The 24,717-nt window shown below is 43.1% G+C and overlaps 1 protein-coding gene across 1 annotated transcript in view; it reads right to left on the bottom strand.

Moving 5' to 3' along the window:
- Positions 1–24,717, bottom strand: part of LOC147884847 (pentatricopeptide repeat-containing protein At5g67570, chloroplastic-like) — a 74,641-nt gene that overhangs the window by 20,277 nt on the left and 29,647 nt on the right. The window contains exons 2-6 of the mRNA XM_087397920.1: positions 21,485–21,676; positions 9,364–9,445; positions 8,893–9,084; positions 244–357; positions 13–106 (exon numbers count right to left, since the gene is read on the bottom strand). Of these exons, the coding sequence (XP_087254046.1) occupies positions 13–106; positions 244–357; positions 8,893–9,084; positions 9,364–9,445; positions 21,485–21,676 (674 nt within the window). The remainder of the gene's footprint in view (positions 1–12; positions 107–243; positions 358–8,892; positions 9,085–9,363; positions 9,446–21,484; positions 21,677–24,717) is intronic.

The raw sequence follows: 24,717 nt of genomic DNA on the forward strand, positions 1-24,717 counted from the left end.
AAGACAGCTTACATTTGTATGTCTGTGCATTTGGGAAGAAACCTGCCCTCGCCATCCTCTTATAGAAGCGAAGTGCCTGGTCAAACTTCCCTGCTTTCACCATTACCTGTTGAGAGAACAATGGATAATGATAATGGTCTCAATAAAAAACTGTGAAAGAGGGCAAAGTTAAAAGTAGCAATACTGCAAATGCAAGAAAAGCCAAAAATGAAGCAATTACTCAAGGAGATCTAAAAAGTGAACCTCTATTGTCAACCCAAAAGTAGCACCATTTGACTTGATCCTGGATCTCTCAATCTCTTCCCATATCCATAGTACACCTCTCCACTCCTTGTGGGGGACGCAAGCATTCAAAACCTTCATGTATAGAGTGTAGCAAAACAATTAACATTTGATAGACATCTGCGGGTTTCTGTAAGATTAGGTCTTTAAAACTTACACCATCAATTTCGCCTACAAAAGGAAAGAATCGACATGCATGTTAATAAGACACCATTCCCACATACTTAAACAGACCCCTTCATACTAAATTTCAAACTGATATAGGGAGTCCAGTAAGTGTGAAGTTTGTAAGAGCGATGAGAGAGCACACAATGTTGGAGAAAGCTTGAGAAGCTGAAATGATTTGTATACCACTTTGAAATACAAAAGAAGAATGGGTTTTGTAGGAAATTCTAAACCCTAGCATTTGTTTGCAAGCATCAGTTCGGATAACATGCCTCACATGGAAGAAAAGATGAGTGGCACTCAGACCTATCCTATGTCGATGTTCACAACGAAGATAATTTTAAGAGCTTGTGGAAGATTGTTGGAAGGCACATCCGCAAAACCCTCACGGATGCCAAAAAAATAGAACAATGGATTGCAAAAGATGGACAAGCGTTGTCCACAAAACCCTCACGGATGCCAAAAAAATAGAACAATGGATTGCAAAAGATGGACAAGCGTTGTCTATTATCATTGTAAATATCAGATTATCCCTCATTACTCACACAACGAGTCCGGAGACTTCAGCACAAACATGGAAGATAATTTTGAGGTGAACAATACAAGAAGAGTATTGCAGCTCAAAGGGCAGCTTTATTCTTTGAGGATGAAAGTGGGAGATTCACACTCCACTCATCCCACCAAGCTTAAGAACATCACCGAGCAAATAAGAAGAATGGCAAAGGCTTCATGCCAATCAATTGAATTCTTTGGCACCATCATACAAAAACTTTGTCTCCAACTTTAACATGGCAACTCATGTCAGGATGTCTTCATATCAAGAAATGCTTGGTTGACTCTACCATGAAGAGCAACTCATGCACCACATGGATGGAGGTCATGGCAATGGCCAAGCTTTTACAACCCATGGACAGGGCTAAGGCAAGGATAAGTTTTCCAAGATATCTTTCATGCAGGAACAGGGGGTGGTGGCAATGCATATGCCACCCATTATGCACAAGTTTCAGGCAGTGAAACTAAGTGCTACAAAAAGGGGAAATGCAAATTATTGTGGAAAAATGGAGCATTATGAAGATGAATGCAGGAAGAAAAGGCAACACAACAACAAAAGACAATAAGCTAATGCAGTCCATGACACCTCCAATAATGCAAATCTGCCATCAAACAATGAGCGAAGTAATTATGTGTTCTGACATCTCTTTACATCAGAAATAATTGAGCATGATATGCCTTTGGATGGACGGGCAGCCCTATGCAATGAGCAGCCAGCTTATCAAATTAGAGAGATGTTCTCAACTTCTTGAATGCAAGGCTTTTGTTGAGAAAGAAAATGGCAGGCAGATCAGAATTTTGAGATCTGATAGAGGAGGGAGTACAGCACTGAGTTCACCATACTTGATCTGAATTCGTTTACCACCCATGAGTGCATTACCCTATCCATGGTGAGCATAGGCCCAGCAATCAGATCAACTGACAATGTTATACTTATAAGCAATAATACCATTATATGTAAGAACAAATTAGGTTCATCTATTAAACCTACAAGCAAAGAGATTCAATATCCCATTCATGACCTTTCAACACATTTTGAATAAAAAGCAAAGCGATGTAAGCTAGGGCAAGATCTTCTAGTAGAATTGGAGAAGGTACAGGTGCCTATGAAGTTGATTACACACATATTGAGACTCATTGACAGTAGGCAATGCATCCTATTCCTTACTCCCATTCTCAAGGTGCCTGCTAGTGACACAAAGCCATAATTATTGGCTATTTGGAAGAAAATAATAAGAGCAGGCTTGTTGAACAAATATATTAGTAAAATAACATTACATTGGCACAAGAATATAGGTAATATGAAATAAGGAACCAGAAATCATCATCAATTAGCCCTTGAAATGGCACTTGTACCAAATCATGGCGATATGGTAAGCTACACTTCTAGAATAAATCACATGCCATCAGCTGTTAGCATTAAAATTATAGCTCTATCATTTACATAATTAATTTATCCAAATCAAAGGGTTCACAGACAAGGATCCACCACTTTTTAATTCAATTCATATTGATTTTTTCATCTTCCATTCCTCTCACAGTAAGTGTCATACAAGCATGAGAAACAAGTCATAAAGTACCACTTAAAATATCTAAGCATATGCAACTCCTGAGGAACCATGACTCTAGCTGAACACCATGCCAGTAAGAACTCAGAGAAGAAAGGATTGCCTCTCCTCTCTCTGAGAAAAATCATCCTTCTGGTCGATGAGAACCTAGAAGTCCCCTACATCCTCAACCAAGTGGCCATCAAGGTAAGTACAACGTCTTCCCAGATGCTAATTCTTATATGAGCTGGGTGGACCTAGGTACCATCTATAGCCTCTATATATTTGGATCTCCAAAATTTCAGCTGCCAAATGTGCAAATTGTAGGCAATAAGACAAACTTCAACTACAAATGTAATTGGAAGCTCTAGATGGTAAATCAAGGTGAAAAGAAGAGCATGACATAAGAAAATGTTGATTTTAGTCTTATGGAAGGGTAGAGAAAGGTAAATAGCAACTTGGTAAGCATCATAATTCTCTAGAGTGGAAAGGAGGCCCTAGTACTTCATGATCCCATCGATCGGCATGTGGGATACATATAAGGAGCAACTTCTGGTAAAATGAACTTGCTTGAATTGTCAAGCACTGAATTTGTTAGGTTGGTAGAGTAATTGATTGAAAAAACATGATATTTTGGTTGTATGGATTTCTTTTCCAAGCTTTTAGTTTTCAAACTTCATAATAAGATGAAAGCCCGCAGGACTCAAACAGATTTTGAAGTTGACTAAATCTTGATGAGCTCAAGATACATAGCCCTGCCCTTGGCAACAATTGGTTTGCTGATGTGGCTGCCAGGTGGCAGTCAGCCCATTATGCAAGTCAAGTCACTCCTAATCTAGTCAAGTGATACCCAGTCCCATGTAATAGTGAAAGTTACAATTTCCTCTCCATCGAATCAAGCAAACACTTGTGAGCACTAATGCGTACATCACTTGATCCATCTCTTCTCCCACCATAGGAAGGACTACTAGCTTTCAGTTGGAGAGTATGGCCACTTATTGAGTTAGTGGAGCTCCTTTCTGCCTGTTTGGGCACCATTTATATGAGATCTTCCTTGTTCAATATGTGAATTAATCTTGAATAGATTGCTTCCACTATTGTGCATAAATTCACCATGATTTTTTCCTGGAACTGAGTGTCAGACATCACAATCATTCTGAATTGTAGGCTCACGGAAGCAAAAGGATGCAAAGAGTGGAGCAAGGAGTGGAAGCCGTCACATCAACTAAAATGAAAATGGCAAAATTATTAATTCAAAGAAATGGATCAAGCTAAGATATCCCACTCTAACTGTTATGTGGCTGCATCCACTCACACTTCACTATCAATTCTACTCTCTTTGGAGACTCAGAATAGCACAAATTGCTAGAGGCATAGCTATTAACTCAAACAAATTGCTAAAGGCACAGCTATTAATTCAAACAAACTAATACACCTAGTAGGACCCACTTTGACTGCATCCACTCACGTTTCACTATTGAGTATCCTCTCTTGTAATATTCCTCCATTAAGCACCACATATACACCAAGAAAAGATCTCAAGAATTTTCCCTCTCTCTCTCTCTCTCTCTCTCTCTCTCTCTCTCTCTCTATCTATCTATCTATCTATCTATCTATCTATCTTTGACATGGGAGACTCAAAGTATGTAGAATGCAAACTTTAGAGTTTGCCCTTGTTCTTTGTAGACCTTAGAATAGAAAACATTGCTAGAGGCCAAAGTACTTTAAAAGAGAACCCTAGGACCTAGTGTCCTAGTGGTACCACTAGTACTAGGTGTCATAAGACACTAAAAGTACTAGGTGACCTAAGTGCCAATAACTAAAACTACATGGCACATACCAGAGCCCAGAGGGCATCAAAACGACCGGGAGAAGATGGCCTACAAACCCCCCTCCATGGTATGGGCTGAAGTATTCTGGAAACGTCTCAGAATACCTGGTATTTTTTGGTCATGGTGGCACATGTTCATCCAAAAGGATATAGCCACCTATGAATGTACAAGGTATGCCAGATCATGTAACAAAGGGAACCAAGTGTAAAGCCTGTCGAAAGACTTCGAACTTGGGATGAGGAAGTGCCTTTGTAAACATATATGCTACGTTATCCTCTATGGGAAGGTAGGACAACTCTATGTCTCCTGCAGACAACCGTTCTCAAACAAAATGATAGTAAACTTCAATGTGCATGGTATGCGCATGAAACATTGGATTACGCGCAATGGCCAAAGCACTCTGGCTGTCAGTGTAGACCATAGTGGAGAATGTCTGGCGAATACCAAGATCTGTAAGTAACTGTCGAAGCCAGACACACTCTACTGTAGCGGTGAAGGCTGCCCTGTACTCAACCTCACAACTGGATGTGGCAACTGTTGGTTGCTTCTTACTGAGCAGGGGGCTTCAATATTGGGCCCTTACTCATGGCCTCCTTAAGTTGCTGAAAAGACTCTAGTTGCTCCACACCCCATTGGAAAGAAACTCCTTTTCTTGTCAACAAGTTCATGGGATGCACTATCTCTGTGAAATCATCACAAAAGCGTTGATAATACTTGCTCTTTCCTAGAATTCTGTGAACACCAGTGACACTCTCAGGACTTGGCAATGCCATGATTGCTTGAACCTTGTCAGGATCCATTTGCAAGCCTTCTTCAGACATAATATGCCCCAACAAGACTACTTTTGTTTGAGCCAAATGACACTTGCTAGGATTTAGACACCAATCACTCTGAAACCTAAAGTGGCAATTGCTGAAATTGAAATCAAGTTGACTTCAATTCCAAGCACAAAAAGAACATTTGTCAAAGTGACAGGATGGCTTGAAATGGATGTGAGCTACACATCTCCAATTCCTTTTACAGCATAGGAAGCATTATTAGCACATGTGACAGTCCCCCCTCGAGGTGCATTAGCTAAGGAATGAAACAACTATCTGTAAGAGGTGACGTGCTTGGAAGCACCACTATCAAAATACCAAGACTGAGCATCATTAGCCGTAAAGAATGCATCAACTTTGGAGGGATCAAAGGAGCAATGAGCAGCCCATGCCCAATCATCCTGGAGAGCATGTGCATGTGAGGCATCTGCTGGCTCATGGGATTCAATTGCATGTGAGGCATTTACTGTCAATCCTGCTTTCTTTTTCTCCAAAGCAATGCGCTTCCTGCATTCTAAAACTTCATGCCTTGGCTTGCTTCAATAGTTGCATCTTTTCTTCTTTGACTTATCTGCTGTATTTTGAGATACATTGGAGGAATTGCCATTGTTAGGTGCATATTTAGGCTTGCCCATAGGCTTGGAAGGCTTGCCTTTTCCTGTCTGCTGTGAAGCAAATGCATGATCAAGAATAGTAGCTTGCCTATTAGCACGACTTTGCTCTTCTTGCAAGAGCAAAGTGACTAACTGATCAAAGGAGTAGTGGTCTGGATTACCCATGGCCACTAGTCGAAGGGTTGTAGCAAACCCTTGATATGTATCTGGCAGCCCATTCAATGTGGTACTGACAAGCTGAGAATTTGGCACCACCTCATCAATATTGGCAAGTTATTCCATGAGGTCCTTGACCTTGGTCAAGTATGCATCCATAGAGTCACCTTCATTCATGCTGACTTCCTGCAATTGCCTTCTTAAATATGCAACACGTGCCTCATTGCGAATCTGATAAAGAGAAGCCAATTTGTCCCAAGCATCCTTTGCTGTCCTGCATGACTGGATCTGTGGAATAATGATTCTCTTGCATGATAAAGCAATACAGGAATGTGCATTTGCATCTCTTGCATCCCATCTTGTTTGTTCCTGAGTTGGAGAAGCAGCAACAGGAGTGCTAGAGGATAAAGCATCAAGAGGAGTCCCCTCTGCAGAGGGACCAGCATTAGGGGCAGCCACTGCAGCATTGGTTTGGCCTCAAATCAATCCCAGAAACAATGTTCCAAAATATCTTGCAACAAGAATATGTTTCATGAGATAAGACCACATCGGATAGTTGGTGTCATCCAACTTATCATCTTCACGAAGAATGCCAAATAAATCATGATTGTTGCCAGCCATTGCAAATAGGACAAGTCAAAAATGCACTGACAAAGTGACCCAAAAGATAGCCTCAAGGCTTGCAACTGCAAAAAATATAGGACTTGCTGTCCAAATCTTGACTGTAATTTGCAAATGTGATCAAATGGCATGCAATTTCTTGCCAATTTCACTGCAAATCTGAAAGTTTTTTGGAATCTGCCTGTAATTGACCCAAAAGCCCCAATTTATAGAGCAAAAGTGAGCCGAGAATAGGGCAAATTCAAGAAAAGCCCCAAATTGTCTGCAAATCTGCAATCTACCTACAAAATCGTAGCCCAAATGCAAAAGCCCCAACTGTCACCAAAAATTGCAGATCTACTGCAATGCAATGTCTACTCCCAAAATCGAAGCCAAACGATGGCTGATGCACAACTTAGCCTACAAATGAACTCTGCCTGCAAATGACGGACACCGAAAACCTTCAGCTTGCAAAAAATCCTGCAAGTACAAATCCGTACAGTGTATGGACGGTACAGCACGAAACTGTACGGATGTCGAAATGCAAAAATGTACAAACAGTACGGAAATCCGTACAACTGTATGGACAGTACGGAAATCCGTACGGCTGAATGGACGGAACTGTACGGACAAATTTTGATGCACAATATGGAAAATCCACACGATTGTACAGACAAGCTGACACGCAGTACGGAAATTCGTACACATGTATGGACTATACGGACAGCAGGTCGCGCCAGAGCTGTGCAGGATGTCCTGGAGCTGAAGCTTGACGATGGAGCTGGAGCTGGACGCAGGAAGCTAGGAGTAGGGAGCAGGTCCGGGAAGGAAGTGCTCTGATACCACTGTAGGCTCACGGAGGCAAAGGATGCAAAGAGTGGAGCAAGGAGTGGAAGCCGTCACATCAACTAAAATGAAAATGAAAGTACAAAGTACTATAAAAGAGAACCCTAGGACCTAGTGTCCTAGTGGTACCACTAGTACTAGGTGTCATAAGACACTAAAAGTACTAGGTGACCTAAGTGCCAATAACTAAAGCTACATGGCACATACTAGGGCCCAGAGGGCATCAAAACGACCGGGAGAAGATGGCCTACATGAATTGCTTGGAGTATTCACTTAGTCAATGATCAAATGCCCTATGAGATGTCATCTTACTAAGCTATGCAACTATGTATTGTAAGATATTGAAGTCTAACCTACTCTACAAGCTGCAAATGCTTGGACAGACTACATCTTAGAGCTGGGAGGAAATAAAAATGGAAAGAGAGATGAAAGATTGCACGTGAGACTTTGATCCAAGAGCCAAGGTGAATCATTGGCCCCTTCTCAACGGTGCTACACAGGCCACTCAAGAGTCAACACCTACACCAGCACCTACTTGGCCTTTTTCTAGTATACTGCACTCACATTTTGGTAGATTTTCATGAGCTTACACTCTCAATATGAGATAAAATCTATCTGGGGACTTCATCCTTTAATATTGCTGATTACATGTGTAAACAATTGAGGACACTTAAGATTGGATCCTGTACCACACACCCTCTACTCTTCAGCCTGTCTCAATCCATCACGTTCGATGCCCTAAGCCCTAACAACAACTTTATACCTCCTTTCATCTGAATATCCTGAAAAATCCACAACATGTCAGATGCCAATGTCAATGTTTTGGATGCTACAAGGTTTTCTCTTGGCTTGAGTCAGATGCAGGATTCCTATCTTGGGTTGGGCTTCCATGTCTTTCCAGTAGCTCAGAGAAAATTTATGTAATATTTTGTCTCCCTTTGGTATGTCAAATAAGAAACATCCAATATTAAATAGATATTGCCCAAATATTTGTTGAGTGGCAGGTTATGTCACAGATTCGACAAATAAATAGACCATCTTTTATTTATTTTTGTTCTGTTTGGATCATCCACTTAAAAAATTCCCTTTCTGGCCAATGTTCTTCAGCAATTGCTCATTTTTAACCTTCTGAAAATGTCTTCTAAGAATATCTTACTATAAATGTGAAGAATTTTGTTCTGCATTTAAATATTTTCTCATTTGTGAAATGAAGTTGATTAATAAGTTTCTCAACTTTAAACCCACAAAACAAACATAAGAAACAGACCTTGATGGTACAGGAATGTGTTAATCATTTTCTTGATGGCAGCCTCTTTCAAGGAAAAGCTACAATCCACTACCCAATCATGCACCTATGTGAGTGTAGTTGTGGCGAAGCAGTGTACTGGGTGACTTTGCTTAGATTAGCATACAAAACAGATACTTACAGCAGCAAACTATCATTTTAATAAGATAAATAACAAATAAAACAGATACTTACAGCATTATAAATGACAATGTCTGGAAGCAAGAAAGGATGCCATTTTATTAGGGGCACATGCTTTATTGGTTTCTTGGGCCCAGCTTTGAGGGATTCAATCAATTCTATCAATTCTTTCAAGTGCCCAGCTTGACCTAAAGTAACTGCCACACTGTGATAAGCTGCCATATCTGGATATGAAGAAAACGTTTCCTGGAAAAACATGCATGTAGAAAGTTACAATCCCTTGACTGATGTCAAAATTAGTGTTATGCTCTTAGGAAGACAAAGGAGCATGCGCGTGTACACACACTTTTTTTTTTTGAAGAAGCAGTTTTCATTTAGAATGAATATACATTTATAGCTGTCCCAAAATTAGACAGCTACTACTTAAAACTAAAAACACTAGTAAAAGACTTCTAACTGACATGTATGTGCGTGTGCGTATACACACACACACACACACACAGAGAAAGAGAGAGAGAGAGTTACACGCATCGCATTAAAGACATTCAAAGCCTCGATGGGCCTATGTGCCTTTCCAAGAACTGCAAGTAACGTGGTAAACACATACCTGCATAGTTAAACATATATTAATAGCATATCAAAAAACAATGAAGAAATCCTTTCGTCATCCCGTCCATCCCTAACACTCACTCTCTCTCTCTCTCTCTCTCTCTCTCTCTCTCTCTCTCTCTCTCTCTCTCTCTCTCTATCTATCTATCTATCTCTCTCACACACACACACATTTTTTTTTTGGGTGAAAATTTTGTTGCTTTATATTACAGAATCACTATCCCAAAATGACATGTGAAAAAACATTACATCACGAGAAGATTTCAGCATAAGACAGATATACATCATGATCTATGTACTTAGTTTGCAAGTAATCATAGAAAGATTGCTGCAAAGAGTGCCTGAAGAAAGAAAAAAGTGAAAAGGTAGGATCACCAAAGACTCTATGATTTCTATCCTTCCATAGAGTCCAAAGTGCCTAGTAGTGAACCCAAACAAAAAACAAATCAAAATCCTGTCTACGTGGATGTATCCCAAAGATCCAGAAGAACTTTCCAAAAGTAGCATTTGGAAAGCGAGCTCGCAAACGCTGCCCAAGGAGACTTAAAAAATCACGAGTATGAGAGCAGTGCCAAAGGAGATGAGGCACAAACTCTCATGGAGCCAAACATCTACGACAAACAGCCGAAGCAATATTCCTGCGTGCCAAAAGTTGCCCAGATGGAAGAACTCTCAACAAAACCCGCCACAAAAAGACCTATTGTCGGAGTGGAATTTTGGAATTCCGTATCTGTCTCAATTTCTTCTGCCACCACTAGGCAGTGCGATTCATTCGCCAAAGTTGATTCACCTTGTGAAAAACCCATGGTGGAGGCAAAAGCACTTTATGTAAAGAAAAGACAATAACATGTGACAGCCTCAAACCCGCCGCATGCAAGGCACATGCTTGAATATATCAGGATTGAGGAGTCGTCTCTTGAGTCTGACCACAAAGCAATGTTTCTACGCATAATAGAGATAAGTAATTCCGTAAAAAAGCAAAAAATTACCACACCCCCTTGGCTGAGAATGGACTACAAAAAGGCTCATATTTATGAGAGGCCAATAGAGACATCAATGGGACAATGCCAGATGCCTTCCACTTGTCACCAAATGAACAAATACATAACAGATATGCTGCTGTTAATAGCCCAAAAGTGCTTCACTAAAACCAAGGGAAGGAGTGCGGGGAATGCCTTGTAATCATTGGTATAACTAGGAATGTAAAGATGCAAATCAAGCCTAGAAAACAGCAGGTACGGCCAAGAAAGAGGGCTAAGCATGAGCATATAAACAGGTCGTATGGAACAAAAAGGATATTTCTCAAGAGCAAACAGATGATACAGTTCTCAAAAGCCTCTAAAAAGGAGATGGGCAAGAGAAATTCAACCACAACTACACTGTCAAGGCAGAAAATGCCATCATAGTAGAAGAAGATGTGGGTAAAGACTTGAAAAAGCTAGCTAATGGGAAAGCTCCAAACACACAAGCACCGGTGGCAGAAATGCTAGCATGGGGAGAAGAAAGAAAGAAAGAAAGAAAACACTAACCAAGCTTATGGGTATGGCTCTAGAGAGGTCATCCATGCAGCTTAACTGGCGAAATGCAAGGAGATATGTGAGGCCAAGCAAAAGTAGATCACAGAGTTATGAGAGCAAGAACAGGCAAGAGTGACCCCGAAGGAGGAGCCCATTAATTTAGATGTCGAGGATTTCCCGACACCAATGACCCCATTAAGGATCTGCCAAAAGATGATGCCGGAAGCAAGTCAAGTTCGAAAGGGCAGAGTACAAAGGGTGATCATCTCCCCCATGTCATTGTCAAGAAGAAAGCAAGTCAAGCAAGAAGAGGAAGAGCACAAAGAGTGATCATCTCCCCATATAAGAAAGGGTTTCCCTCAGAATGGCAACTTCATAGGATTGTATCGATCCACAGGGGGGAATAGCAAGTTGGCAAAGAATTATTGAACAATCATGGTTAGCACCCTAAGGGCCAGGATGGCACCATCCTTGAGCAAAAAATCAGCAAATGGGTAGAGGAACAAGTAGTTAGGGCACCATCCCAAGCGGGGTTTCACCCCAAAACTCCACAATAGATTGCTTGGTTGCCATAAGGGCTGCATCAAAGGGAGCCAAGCATAAGGCCTTCGATATAGTTCCACAAGCTGTGGGAAAGATTGGAAAAGCTTCAAGTTCCTCTAGATATCAGATATAGCCAAGAAGAAGGACAAAGCACGAGCATATAAACAAGTAGTAAAAAACAAAAAAATGATATTTCTCAAGAGCAAAGGGATTGAGAGTTTGAGGAGTGAAAAAAAATCCCAAAAAGTTTTTTCAGAAGTTACATGGAAGCAAACCTCAGGAGAGGAAAGCATCATGGGAAAAGAAAGTCAACCATGACTACACTGTCAAGGCAACAAATGGCATCATAACATAAGAAGACGTGATTAAAGCTCTGAAAAAGCTAGCTAATGGGGGAAGGCTCCATAAACACAAGGGCTGGTGGCAAAAATGCTAATATGGGCAGGAGAGAAGACAAAGAAAATGCTTACTAGGCTTATGAATATGGCTCTAGAGGAAAGCTTTCCTCAGAATGGCAGCTTAGTAGGATTGTACCGATCCACTGTTAGATTTTAGATGGTCACCTCCTCATTTGTAAGCTCCCATATGAGGAGAGCATGGGGGGAGGTGGACTAGTGTAGATTGGGGCTGCAAGATGTACAGTACAGTAGCTGCCATGTGGGCAGCACACTCACAAGAAGAAACATGAAATGGGGCTGCCACATGGGCAGCACATGCCACATAGGCTGCCATGTGGGCAGGACAATCAAGAGCAAACCTGGTTCCTAGGTGGACAGAGGCTGTACGGGACTGCCACATGTCAAGTAGGAGCATCACGTAGATTTTGGAGGCCTCGAACATAACGTCAGCATCTCAGGACCTTGCAATAGTAGTACAGATGGCAAGTGCATGTGTACGGGCAGGTAGGGAAGGCTGCAGCAACTATACGAAACAAGGCAGGTGCAAGTCCAGGAACCAACCGGGACAGTTGGAGCTGATAGGCGCCTGATCTAGTTTTTGTTGGAGTAGCAAGAAGGATTCAGCAAAGAAGCAAAATGGAGTTGTTTATTCATGAGAGATATGCCCAATATATAGGCACAAGTTACATCCAAGAGTGACCTCATATGTGAGCTCAGTAGAGCATCTAGATCCACAAATCACTCCACTGATTTCTCAATCAAGCCCATGAATCTCTCAATCACCCTAGAACCTTCTACTCTAGCACACCTACATTCACACACTCCTAGCATAGGACTCCTAGCCCATAGGCACACACCCATACATCAATCTATCCTTCATTCCCTCCCACAAATTGATGACCTCATCCCTCAGCAGCAGTACATGGGATGCTCCATGGCTTGCCCACCATCATGTGGCAACACACATGGCCCCAACCTATGACTCACTCCTAGGACTCTTGGTTTACAACTGGGAGATAGACAATGACTATGTATGGAAATCCCCATGAGTCCAATAAGGTAAAACCTCAAACAAAAGACTAACAATCATTTAAGGATGGACTATCCATGGCAGAGAACCATTATTGACCTCACACACAAACAACTTAAAAAACATATGGATCATCACCCTTGTCAAAATTGACTTGGGTGGTGAAAGCAGTGAGAGCTTTAACATCCTCTGGTCCCTCTTCTTCTTCTGTCTCTACTTCTTCCACAAGGTTTGCTGAACATTTCTTCTTTGCATAGCACTCTTTCTCAAAATGTCCAAGTTTTCCACAAAAGTTGCACTTCATCTTGCTCTTGCCCTTGAAGTTGATTTTGGCCAAATATGCCCCATGTTCTTTGTAGTCATTCCTCTGTTTGATTTTCATTTCCTCTTCCAAGAGGGATGCCTCAATTTCCACCAAACTAATCTCTGATATATTGGTAAGAGTAGTGACAATAGTGCCATATTCCTCAGTTAGGCTTCTGTGTAGGATAGAATTGCAATGTCATCATCAAGATTAAACTTGATGCCAGATAACTGAGTCAGTATGCTCTTCATGGAGTTTAAATGTGAATAGATGGATTCTCCTCTATCCAATTTCAAATCAAAGAATTTGATGAGCAAGCTAAACTTGAAACACCTCCCCTATGCTCCAAAGACAAGCTCAAGATGACTCCATACAGCATGAGCAGTTTCACAGCCATCAATGTGGTGGATAAAAGAATCACTTAATCCAAGAGCAATTATGGCTAGTGCTTTTTCATCCTTAGGGAGCCATAAAGCTTCTCCTTCCCTGGTGGTTGGTTTCTTTTATTTTCCATTAGCCACATTCTAGAGCCCCTTTTTCATGAGAATAAATTTCAGTTTAGTCTGCCAAGTATGAAAACCCTCTCCCTCAAACTTATCTATCTTGGTTTTGGTGGCCATTTTGGGAAGGTCTTACCAATTTAGTGGTAGTGTCTACTCCCTTTACAAAAAATTAGTCTTTCTGAACAAAGAAATCACCTTCACCATATAAATGCAAATTGCTAGATAAAAATTCAGAAAAACCTAGTTGTTTGGCATATGCATAACCAGTTGGCTTCTCCCAAATCCTCTTAACTGGGATCTTCTTTACCTTGTACTTTATCCTTCTTGTAGTCTTCTTCAAGTGCTTAGCATTGGAAGAGCATTAAGAGCTTGGCATTTTGACAAGATATCAATGCCAACTTAACTTCAAATTGAAAGAGCATTCTCTGAACTATAGTTTAGCCCCACTTTATACCTCAAGCATCAAATTTAGCATTTACTTTAGCATCAAACTTTAAGAACTGTCAAAAATGCTTGCAAGCAACAAAGCAACCTTGGAGGATGAAATTCAACCAGATGAGAGCAGCTCTTTGAGGGCATTTGATGCGCAATGAAAGATGTACTGATAGAGAAGACCCAGTACCAAGCTTGGGCAAAAAAACGCATCAGGTCGCCATAGCCAGAAGCTCAAATGCTGATTTCGTCACCACGCCTCAGTTACTGGAGCTTTTGCCTTCAAACTTCATCAGTAGCTAGCTCATAAGGTCGCCTAACTTCAGCTTAGAGCATTTGATGAATGGTGGCTCCAGCAGGCGGAATTACGTGAAACTTTGGCGCACTGTATTCGTGTCAGCATGGGCAAATGACGCAATCATTCTCTTCAATTCCTCCTAGCCAGGGATTTGCCCCATCACAAGGAAGCTTGGGCTTAGAGGGCGCGGGAAATGACTCAGAGATGAAGGAGAACAAGCTTAAGAAAAAACGTGGGAGGAGAGGAAAGAAATCCTTCATTTTGGGGAAGATGATGACATGGCACTCAAAGAGGGCTCGAGGAGGGTGGACTTGGCTCTGATACCACGTGTTGGAGTAGCAAGAAGGATTCAGCAAATGAAGCAAAATGGAGTTGTTTATTCATGAGAGATATGCCCAATATATAGGCACAAGTTACATCCATGAGTGACCTCATATGTGAGCTCAGTAGAGCATCTAGATCCACAAATCACTCCACTGATTTCTCAATCAAGCCCATGAATCTCTCAATCACACTAGAACCTTCTACTCTAGCACACCTACACTCACACACTCCTAGCACAGGACTACTAGCCGATAGGCACACACCCATACATCAATTTGTCCTACAGTTTTGGCCAAGCAGTAGACCTAGAAAGACCCCGGGATAGGCCAAAATAACCTTGGGCCAGTTGCAGCCTGCCACATGGCTAGGCAGGACTGACAAGGCAGCCAACTCGTTGCATATGGGATTGTGCCAACAGATTGACAGGTCGGCCCCACAGATTGAGGGGTCGGCCTGTCTGGATTGGTCTATTTGGAGGGCCTTTGGCCCCATAAAAGAAAGCCCTCAGGGCTCATACCATCATCCATTGGAAGTTAGAGTGTGATACACCTGTCTAAACCTGAGCCTCATACCTGAGTGGAATCCTTCAGGCACTTGCCTAAACCTGAGCCTCCCGCCTGGGTACAATCCTTCGGACATCAAACTCGATTCCCTCGAGCAATGAATAAAGGTCGTCCTTGAGCAAGGTCCTTGCTTCAAGCTCCACTTCCGTCAGGGCTCTGATACCATTTTAGAAATGAAATACCTACTGATGGTATCTCGCAGAGCAGAAGATTGATAGAGCGTCCCCAGGAATTACACACAGAAGTATTTCCCTACGGAATCAAGCCATAGTCACAATGAAACACGTTTCATTGGTAACAAAACGTTTTGAAACTTGCAACACATTTCAAAACATTTCATTACCAATGAAATGTGGAGTACCTATACCTGTACTAACCTAAATCAAAGATATTACTATTTCAATAACTTTAGTTAAACTTTAGTTAATGTTTCAGTAAACTTCAGTCAAAGACTTCAGTCAAAGGGTTGAAATTTAAACTTTGTAATCTACCTTTTAGTGTCTATATTACTAATTTTTAAAGTTCAAAGCTCACACTCTCATTTAAGTTATCTCTAGTCTTCTGTAACTACTAACAACTAGCTAGTAACAACTTACAGACTGAGAGTACTTCCGAAATCATTGGGCATTATAGGCATTGTAAGAAGGCATTTTGTGATTTTTTAGCTTAGTTTGAATAGTTTCAGCATATTATATGTATGTAGGGCATAAAATTTGCATTTATTAAGACCCAAATATACAAACTGAACTTTTGAAACGCCCCCTATTTTTTTGAAACGTTTCATGTTTCTAAGTATTGAAATGTTTCTTTGAACTATGAATCAAACTTCTTTACTTGTGTGTACTTCACAGCCGTATATGTGTGTGTGCAAGCCTATAAATAGATAGTGCATCCAAAAAATATATAGAATCCACAATTATATATTTTCATCTCCAAAATCCTTCACAATACAAAAGAGATGCAAAGTCCCACCAAACTGTGGTGCCTTCGATCTTACCAAATTAGATTACACGTGGGGACATTCCTTAGATGTTCGGAGTCGTTGCAGCCGCTCTACACCTGCGCCATAGAGCAGCTTCAACTTCTGCATCTAGCCACTCTCCAGGAGCAGTTGCCTGTGAAGTGGGCTCTGTCTTCTCCCTCAGAGGTTCAGTTACCTTGCAGCTCTTCCACAGGGAAGCTTCAAGCTCCGTATCAAGCCACTCCTTTCCCTGCCTCTCCGGTCTCTTGTCACGTTCCTGTCTTCGAAGACTGTCCCAGAGCCAAGTTTCTGGGACCGTGTCCAACGAAACTTTCAGAGCCTCAGACTCCGATCTCTTACTGGAGGCCGCATTTGCAAAATCCAGCACAACTTGTTCTTCTTGGGCCTTTGGTGCCTTACTCACATTTGCTTCTTGCGGGACACGGTCGATTGGCTTCACGTCCTGCGATATTGCTTCTGACTTCTCTCTCTCTGCAAGGACAATATGACGCGTGGAGCTACTTAACGCCTGTACGCCGTTGGAACGAGTCAAGCAGGAGACAGTAGAGGATTGCATCCACAGGGAGTCCGCAGCATTCTATATATGGTTTCATGCTATCATTCCCTCGACCTTGACGAGGGAAGGGACCATGTTGACTTGGAGCACATTTCACTTTATATTATGTATTATGTATTATGTATTATGATGACGGTTGTTCTGATGCTGCTGATGATGATGAGAATGAGGATGAGGATGAGGATGACTTTGTAGAGGACTACTTTCCCCAGATATGACTATATAGGATACTTTTTTTTTGGCTTTTGTATGGGTGTGGATGCTCGCTTAGTAGTTCCACTCCTCTAGCTAGTTTGTATCAGATTTCTCACAGTCTCGTAGACCCATCGGTCTTCCAAGACTGTAATAAACTTTCTTTCTTTCTTTCTACATGACGGCCTAGCCTAAATGAGTTCTCCCGCCAATCTCTGCCACACTCTGTAGAGACTTCTCATCACTCGAGAACTCTTCCCTATTAAGGGAGCCTTGGAGAAGATCCACCTATAGGACAGCTGCCACTGACCTCATGTGCGAGGAGTGTTCCCAAGAAGCCCCGAATGAGGAGCTTCCAGGGTTCATCCCTTGAGGTGAGGCCTCTCACTACTAGCTTACCCAAGAGGGCTCTCCTCGGCATCTCCGAATCAATAATGCCACCCTGTGCCTTGGGCAAAATCATTGTCTGCCAAGCCACTCTCACTCCGGTGTTGCGCGTTCCATCCGCTCCTGACCAAAGAAAGGTCCGCACCAAGCATCATAGCTGTCCCATGCAGCCCCAGTGGAAACACCAGCAAGAGGCAATGTACCAAGATGTGGCAAGAAGGACCTAGTTAAACACCAACACCCGACTTGGAAGCGAGAGATCAGCAGAGCTCCAATACAATAGCTTACACCAAACACTCTCTAGGACTGGGTTGAACTACTGCTCTGCCGAGATGTCAATACCAACCTAGCAGCCCAGGTATCTCGCCGTCTCCCCTCTCGGGATCCACCGAAAGCCAAAATCAGCTCCCCAATCTCGAACCTCCTGGATCTCCTCAAGGTTGTGAAGAAACCAACAAATTTGGTCCAATTTATGCGAGCACCGGAGGCCTCGCAATAAATGGACAGGGCGCCTCTAACCCTCTCTAGACTGCATGTTGAGGCGTCCACATAGAAAGTTGTATCATATGTAAACTCAGTGTCTAGGAGTTCCTTCCTGCCGGATCAGAAGCCTCATCCCCATAAGGCCAAGTACTTGAGAGCGCAAAGAGTAACCGAGGGCCTCTGCTACAAAAAGGAATAGATACGGGACCAAAGGACAGCCCTGTCTCACTGAACGGGAAAGAGGAAAGGCCTCTCCTGTGTGCCCCCCAATAATCACTTGGCTGGACCATCCTGCATAAAGAGCTAACACCCCTCTGATCCATCTCTCTGAGAAGCCAAGTCTCTGCATGGTAGCCTCCAAAAAGGACCACTCCACTCTATCGTATGCCTTCTCGAATACTAGAAGAAGAATGGTAGAGGCTGCGACTCCTCCTTGGACCAGTCCACTACCTCCCAGCAAAGTGAAGATCCAGGATGCTATGCTCTTGGACAAAGATGGTTTGTGTCTCGTGGATGATGTTTGGTAAGTGGGGTCTCAGACACAGGCTCAAGACCTTGGCCAAGAACTTGTAAGCCGCATCAAGAAGGGTGATCGACATCCACTGGAGGATGTTTGACTTATCTCGCCCCTTCAGAATCAAGCATATCCATCCTCTGCTCAAGGAATGTGGGAGGGAACTAGAGTGAAAGATCTCCTGGCAGGCTAACATGAGTGGGGTGGAAATATACTCCCAGAAGCACCGAAAGAAGCTCGGAGTCAAGCCGTCCTCTCCAGGGCACTTTTGGGCTAGAAGAGCTTGTAAGGCCTACCAAAGCTCCTCATCAATAAAGGGCGCCTCCAAACGTCTGCTAAGACTCTGCATAACAACTGAGGGGACCTGATCCTGCCTCTCTAGCAAGAGAGTGGTGGGGGAAGCCTCCTCCAACTGAAAAAGCTGTCGGTAGAAGACCGTGGCCATCTCGAGGATCTCCTGAGGGTTGGTGTGTATATGTCTCTGTGAGTCCCTAAGTCGCTTGAGCTAGATCCCTATAGACCGTGGTCCTATGATCTGGAAGAACTGTCTGGTCATCCTATCGCCTTGTTGGAACCATCTGGTAGACTCAAGCTCATGCATGGATCCCTGCCATTGATTGCAAAAATAAATTGCTCCCAGGTACTCCTCTCCCCAGCTGGCATCTTTGCGAAAGAGGCACCTCCTTGCTTCTCCTCCATGAGCTCTAGGTTGTTGAAGTCACCTCCAACAATCCACGAGTCACCTCTGGGAGGCAATCTGTGAGCTGCCGACAACAAACCGACCGGTGCTATCTGCAAGCAGGTGCGGACACATTCTAGATGGCAATCCGAGCCTCTCCTGCCTAAAGACCCATCCATACTGCACGACCTGGTATGAGCTCGCCCCGTGCAAATACCTCGGGGAACACCGCTTGGGAGCCGATATACATACCCCTCCATTCCTATCACCTGCAGGGTAGGAGAGTGGAGAGGCTAGAGTGGAGTAAAGAGGCTCGAGTGGGAGGATGGAGAGGGTATGGGAGTGGAGAGGGTAGAGGAGAAGGGAGAGGCTGGAGGCTGTTTTAGAAAAGCCCCCCAAAAATTATTATTTATTTAAAAAGTTAAATTTAAAAAACTAGGCAACCAAAAACGTCGTTTTGCCGTTTCAGAAACGGTTGGCATTTCTGTTTCCATTTCCATTTCAGCCGCTAGAAACGGAGTTTCATGCAACTATGGATGGGTGAATGGATGTTATAGAGAAAACTCCAGATGGTGACAAGGAGGTGCATGATGGGTGGACGGATGTTATAGTATGATGCTGAGAGCCACGGCAGCTTATATGATGACTTAGATATTTATAAGTCCATGTCAGGCACATTTTCTCATGCAATCACGAAGGATGAAAAGAGAATGCACCAAGAGTTGAAATGGTGGGAGACATTTAGGACTCGCACACCAAATTGCAACATTTGGCTCTCGAAGACCTCTCGCAAGGCACATGCGCTTCTCCATGTGAGAAATTGGAGCACATTCTCTCTTATACATACTAAAAGAAGGAATACGCTGCTTCCAAAGAATACTAAGAAATTAGTATACATCCATACTAATTTGCATCTCATCCCCAAAATCAAGGAGAGGGGATTTGAGAAGATAGAAGTAACCTTGGATATGATCAACAAGGTGAAGGATGACGAGAGGCTGCTTCCTTTGCAAGAAATTACACAGGGAGAAGAGGAGATTCCAACCCTCTTGTTACAGGAAGGATGGGTGCTGCTGCAGCTTCAAGCAGCTCTAGTCTTTTGGAGTCCCATGGCAAGGCAGCAGATGCGGATGATAGTGATGAGGAGGAGGATGGCACTGATGCTGAGGATGATAATGGTCAGGATGAGGATGAAGTTGAGGATTCTGCTTGAGGCTTGAGCCTCATTAGGGATGATGCATTTCAGTCTAATTTCTAGGATGTGGCAGGCTGGCAGCCTTTTCTTATATATCTCAGCCATTTCTTTGATGTTTTGATGTAGTACCTACCTACTATCTTGTGTCTACAGATTATATATTAGCGTGCAACTGTCTAGACTCCAGAGTGCACCACTACATTGTGCAACTTTGATGATTGATCTATCACTATGTAATATGTATCACGGACTTCAAGTCTGGACTCTTTTATGACATTAAAGTTGATACAAGTTTGAAGTTTGAAGTTTGAAGTTTGAAATTGAAAGTTTTGCAACTCTCTGTCAATTAAATGTGTACAATGTATATTTTCCTGTCCTTTTTTTTGGGTTAAATTAGGGCCACGTATGATTCAGCCCCAGCGGCTGAACCATACTCCAATAGTACTTTCATACCCGTATGCATTTGCCATATGGTAGCGTATTGAAAAAACTATGATCCTTGATAGTTGTATCCATGAACAAGCCCAAGCTCGTGCAAAAACGAAATGAACACTGCAGTTTGTGATGTGATGATGGGGTAAAATGAAATCTTTCATACCCATTCCCAAACGTCACCAAGCCCAAGGAACAATGATGTGGTCATTGCACATGCTAAAGGTGGGCTCGGGGTTTTAGGTACAACACTAAGAGGAGCTTACTACATGCCATGCAATCCTTCTTTTACAAGCACTCAATCGTTCCCAGTCAAACAAAAAAAGAAAAGACTCTTGGGTATTAAGGAAGTTAACCCAGCTTAAACTATAACAAAAACTTCAACACTTCAGACTTTCTCAGGCAGCCATTACCAGCGAGTACTGTACTTCCATTTCTTTCTATAAATTTTCAACCATCATCAAATCGAAAACTAAAATTTGACATGGTCAGTCCAGCAAATAAGATGACTGGACCACATTCAACCTCCAACCTGTGCAGTATGCTGCAAACACATAATGCGATATTCAAAATTGCTTTACCAGATGCATGCTTGTGCTAAGGGGAAGGGAAGTAGGATAGGAAAGGGTTAAAGAAAAGGGGGCCGGGATGGTTTCTTTGGAGAGTATTGTGTATATACTCAATATATGATGATGTAGGAGCCACCTGCTTTTCTGGGACTGGTATTGTTGACGACTATGCACCCATTGTACCACTTGCATAGCACGACGCCAGTTTCCCAATTCACCTAAAATTTGAATGATCCTTAGAACTCTATCTTCTGTCATCTTGAACATTCCACTATGCATCAATATTCCAAAACGCCTTTTAGAAGTCCAGTAGTTTATTTCATTCAACCTGAAACCACAAAAAAAGTTCAGATGTTTCAGGCAAAGTTTACATAGATAGAAGAGGCATTTAAGGATCAGACCAGAGAAGAAAACTGAATATGCATATAACCAAATCGGAAGTTTATATTATTGTTAAGACACAAGAGGCACGTAAACATGCAAGGAAGTGACGAAAAGATACATCTAACCAAGTTGGAGCAAAAAAGGTCTAAATGCATTAATCATGACATGAGATTTTAAATTTAGGGGTTTTGAAAAGTGACCCTTCCATAACATATCCCTGAGTGGAAAGCGACAAAGAAGCTCATGCTGAGTAATCTCTTCACCAAATTAAGATTTATCATCAGTATCCCAATCAGCAGCACATTAGTCCCCATACTTGGAAGACCGGGTGTCTCTACATAGCCAAGGGTAAGGCACCAACTGACTTAAGCTGGGACACTCAAAAGGGCCCATAAAGGCAGGAGCCCACCTGGCACATCTATAAGGGCTTAGAGTTAGACCATCCATCCTGGAGAATCTTAGCATGTCTCAGCCTTAGCTCTGAAACTATGTTAGTATCCCAATCAGCAGCAATAGTCCATACTTGGAAGTTGGAACAGGTGACAGATAGTGGCCATCTAATCTCTACATAGCCAAGAGTAAGGCACCAAGTGACTTGAGCTGGGCTGATAGGCCTACTAGCCAGGCCAAACAAAATGCACTCGGCCACTCAAGGGCCCATAAAGGCAGGAGCCCACCTGGCACATCTAGTAAGGGCTTAAGGTTAGACCCTCATGTTGGAGAATTTATGCATGTCTCAGCCTTATCTCTGAGGTATTAATGTGAATGGGCCTTGCTGGAATGGTCATGCCAAAGCCGCAATATGCAGTGGAAAATAAACCACCATGAGATCACCCTTGAGATCTAGATCCTACTCATTATGTATACACAAGCATATATCTAGATGAATCCAGGAACATGTCCAAATTCATCCCTCTAAACAGTGTGCAGTTTCAATCTCATAATAGTCACTCATCAGGTTGAAAACCATAAACTCCATCGCGCATAGCAGGGACTAGCTATTGTGACATCCCCACTGACGTCATCAGCGCCCAACATTGGATGTACACGAGCATATGTCAATTCCACCTCAGATCTGTAGTAGACAGGGAGATGGCAACCAATAGATGAATAGAAATGTCCAAGTAAAGGACTAAAACACAGATACAAAAGTGTACTCACAACCTACACCATGTGTACAGTGGGATGCTGCTCCAATGGTGCTAGATCGGAGGCAATGAACTGTTACTCAGTCTCCTACTCTGATGTGTGCCTCTCAAATACGGTCTTCAGTGGCTTAGGGAGGAGCCCCAAACCCTCTGTGACCTGCTCACCTTCTGAGCTCTTCAAGGGCTGGATCTGCGGGTGCCTTTGCTGCAGCCTGCTGGTACCTTTGTCCACCTTCTCTAGTGCTTGGATGTGCACTTCTAAGGGCTAGACTGCCTGAATGATGTGCCTGAATGCACTCTGCAATACTTCGATGCCCACCAATGGGGGCCTTAATATAGGGGATGGAAACCCCTCAGGAACTGATCAACTGGCTTGTGCCAGACAGTCAGTCTGTGGCTAGCCAGCCAGATCTGGGTTGGGGCCTACAAAACCCCCCACCAACCATTTGTCTGGGCTTTGACTGCCCACAAACAGGGCTATATGCCTGCTTAATGCAAGCCTGTGTGCAGGACTCTATGCCCCTCTCCTCACAAAAAAAAGGCCTCCAATGGGGCCATATCCTGGCTGCAACTGTGCCCTGTATCAGGGCCCATGTGTGGGCCAAGGAATGGTAAACACCACGGCTACGGATAGATCTGCCCCAAAGGGTGGGTCGTCATTAAACACAAGAAGGAACTCAATTTTCTGCCCACATGGCAGCCTGTTCATCCTCTCCATTTCCCCTATCTTTCTACAAGTATCATTCCCTGCTCTCCTCATTTGGGGGCTTACAAGTGGGGAGTTGAGCCTTTGTTTTTGACATCCCTCTCAACAAACCATTGTGAGCCGCAACCCACTCCTTGAATAATGTGCTCCATCTGCTCCCTGGGAAGAGCGCTCAGGAACACATCGAGGCGTCCTTCAAGTCTAGTCCAAACAACTCTAAACGAAGGCTGGACTGCAGGCCTGAATTCTGTGCTGAATGCACTCTGCAATGCTTCAAAGCCCCCCTTGGGGGGCTCTATATAGGACCAAGGTCCAAAACACCTCAGGAGCTGGCCAACCAGCTTGCTGTCAGGCCGATTCAGTCTGTGGTTGGCCAACCAGATGTGGGTTGGGAACCCCAACCGACTGGTCCATTTTGTTGGGCTTTGCCCCTGCTCCAGCCCTACTGGCCACAAAGAGGGCTATCTGCATGGTTGCTCAAGTGCAGGCCTGTGCGCAAGACTTTATACCCATCCAATGGGGCCATATCCTGGGTGCAACGCTACCTTATATCAGGGCCCATGTGTGACCCAAGGGATGGCCAATAACATGGATGTCCCATGATAAACAAATCTGCCCAAAAGGATGGATCGTCTCATTAAACACAAAAAAGGAAGTCAATTTGCTGCCCACATTGCAGCCTGTTCCCCTCTCCACGCCCCTTGCCTTTCTACAGGTATCATGTCCCGATGCTCTCCCATTTGGGAGCTTTACAAGTGAGGATTTTGGCCATGTTCATTAGCTTCTCCTCATATGAGGGCAATGATATCCAATGCCCCCCCTATATGTCCAATCTCTAGGCTATGGTGGTCCAATATCAAGAAGCAAGCACTCATGAGGCTCTTGTCTAAGTGCCTTTGTGAAGAAATTCGTTGCAATGTAATAAGTTGTGTAGTAGACGAGTAATGGCTTTGCTCTAAATATCCTCTGAGATGAACTTCAATAATGTGCTTTGTCCGAGTATGAAACATGGGGGTCTTAGCTATGCCTAAGGCTATAGCTATGATTCTACAACTCTAGTTGTCACATCTCAAGATAGTCGAATCATCCTTAGCAAAACCCATGTGATCCAATGTCCCTCTCACCACATTG

Source organism: Dipteris shenzhenensis, chromosome 26, assembly GCF_047967505.1.
Source record: "Dipteris shenzhenensis isolate YYH24624 ecotype China chromosome 26, Dip_SZ_1.0, whole genome shotgun sequence".
Taxonomy (NCBI): domain Eukaryota; kingdom Viridiplantae; phylum Streptophyta; class Polypodiopsida; order Gleicheniales; family Dipteridaceae; genus Dipteris; species Dipteris shenzhenensis.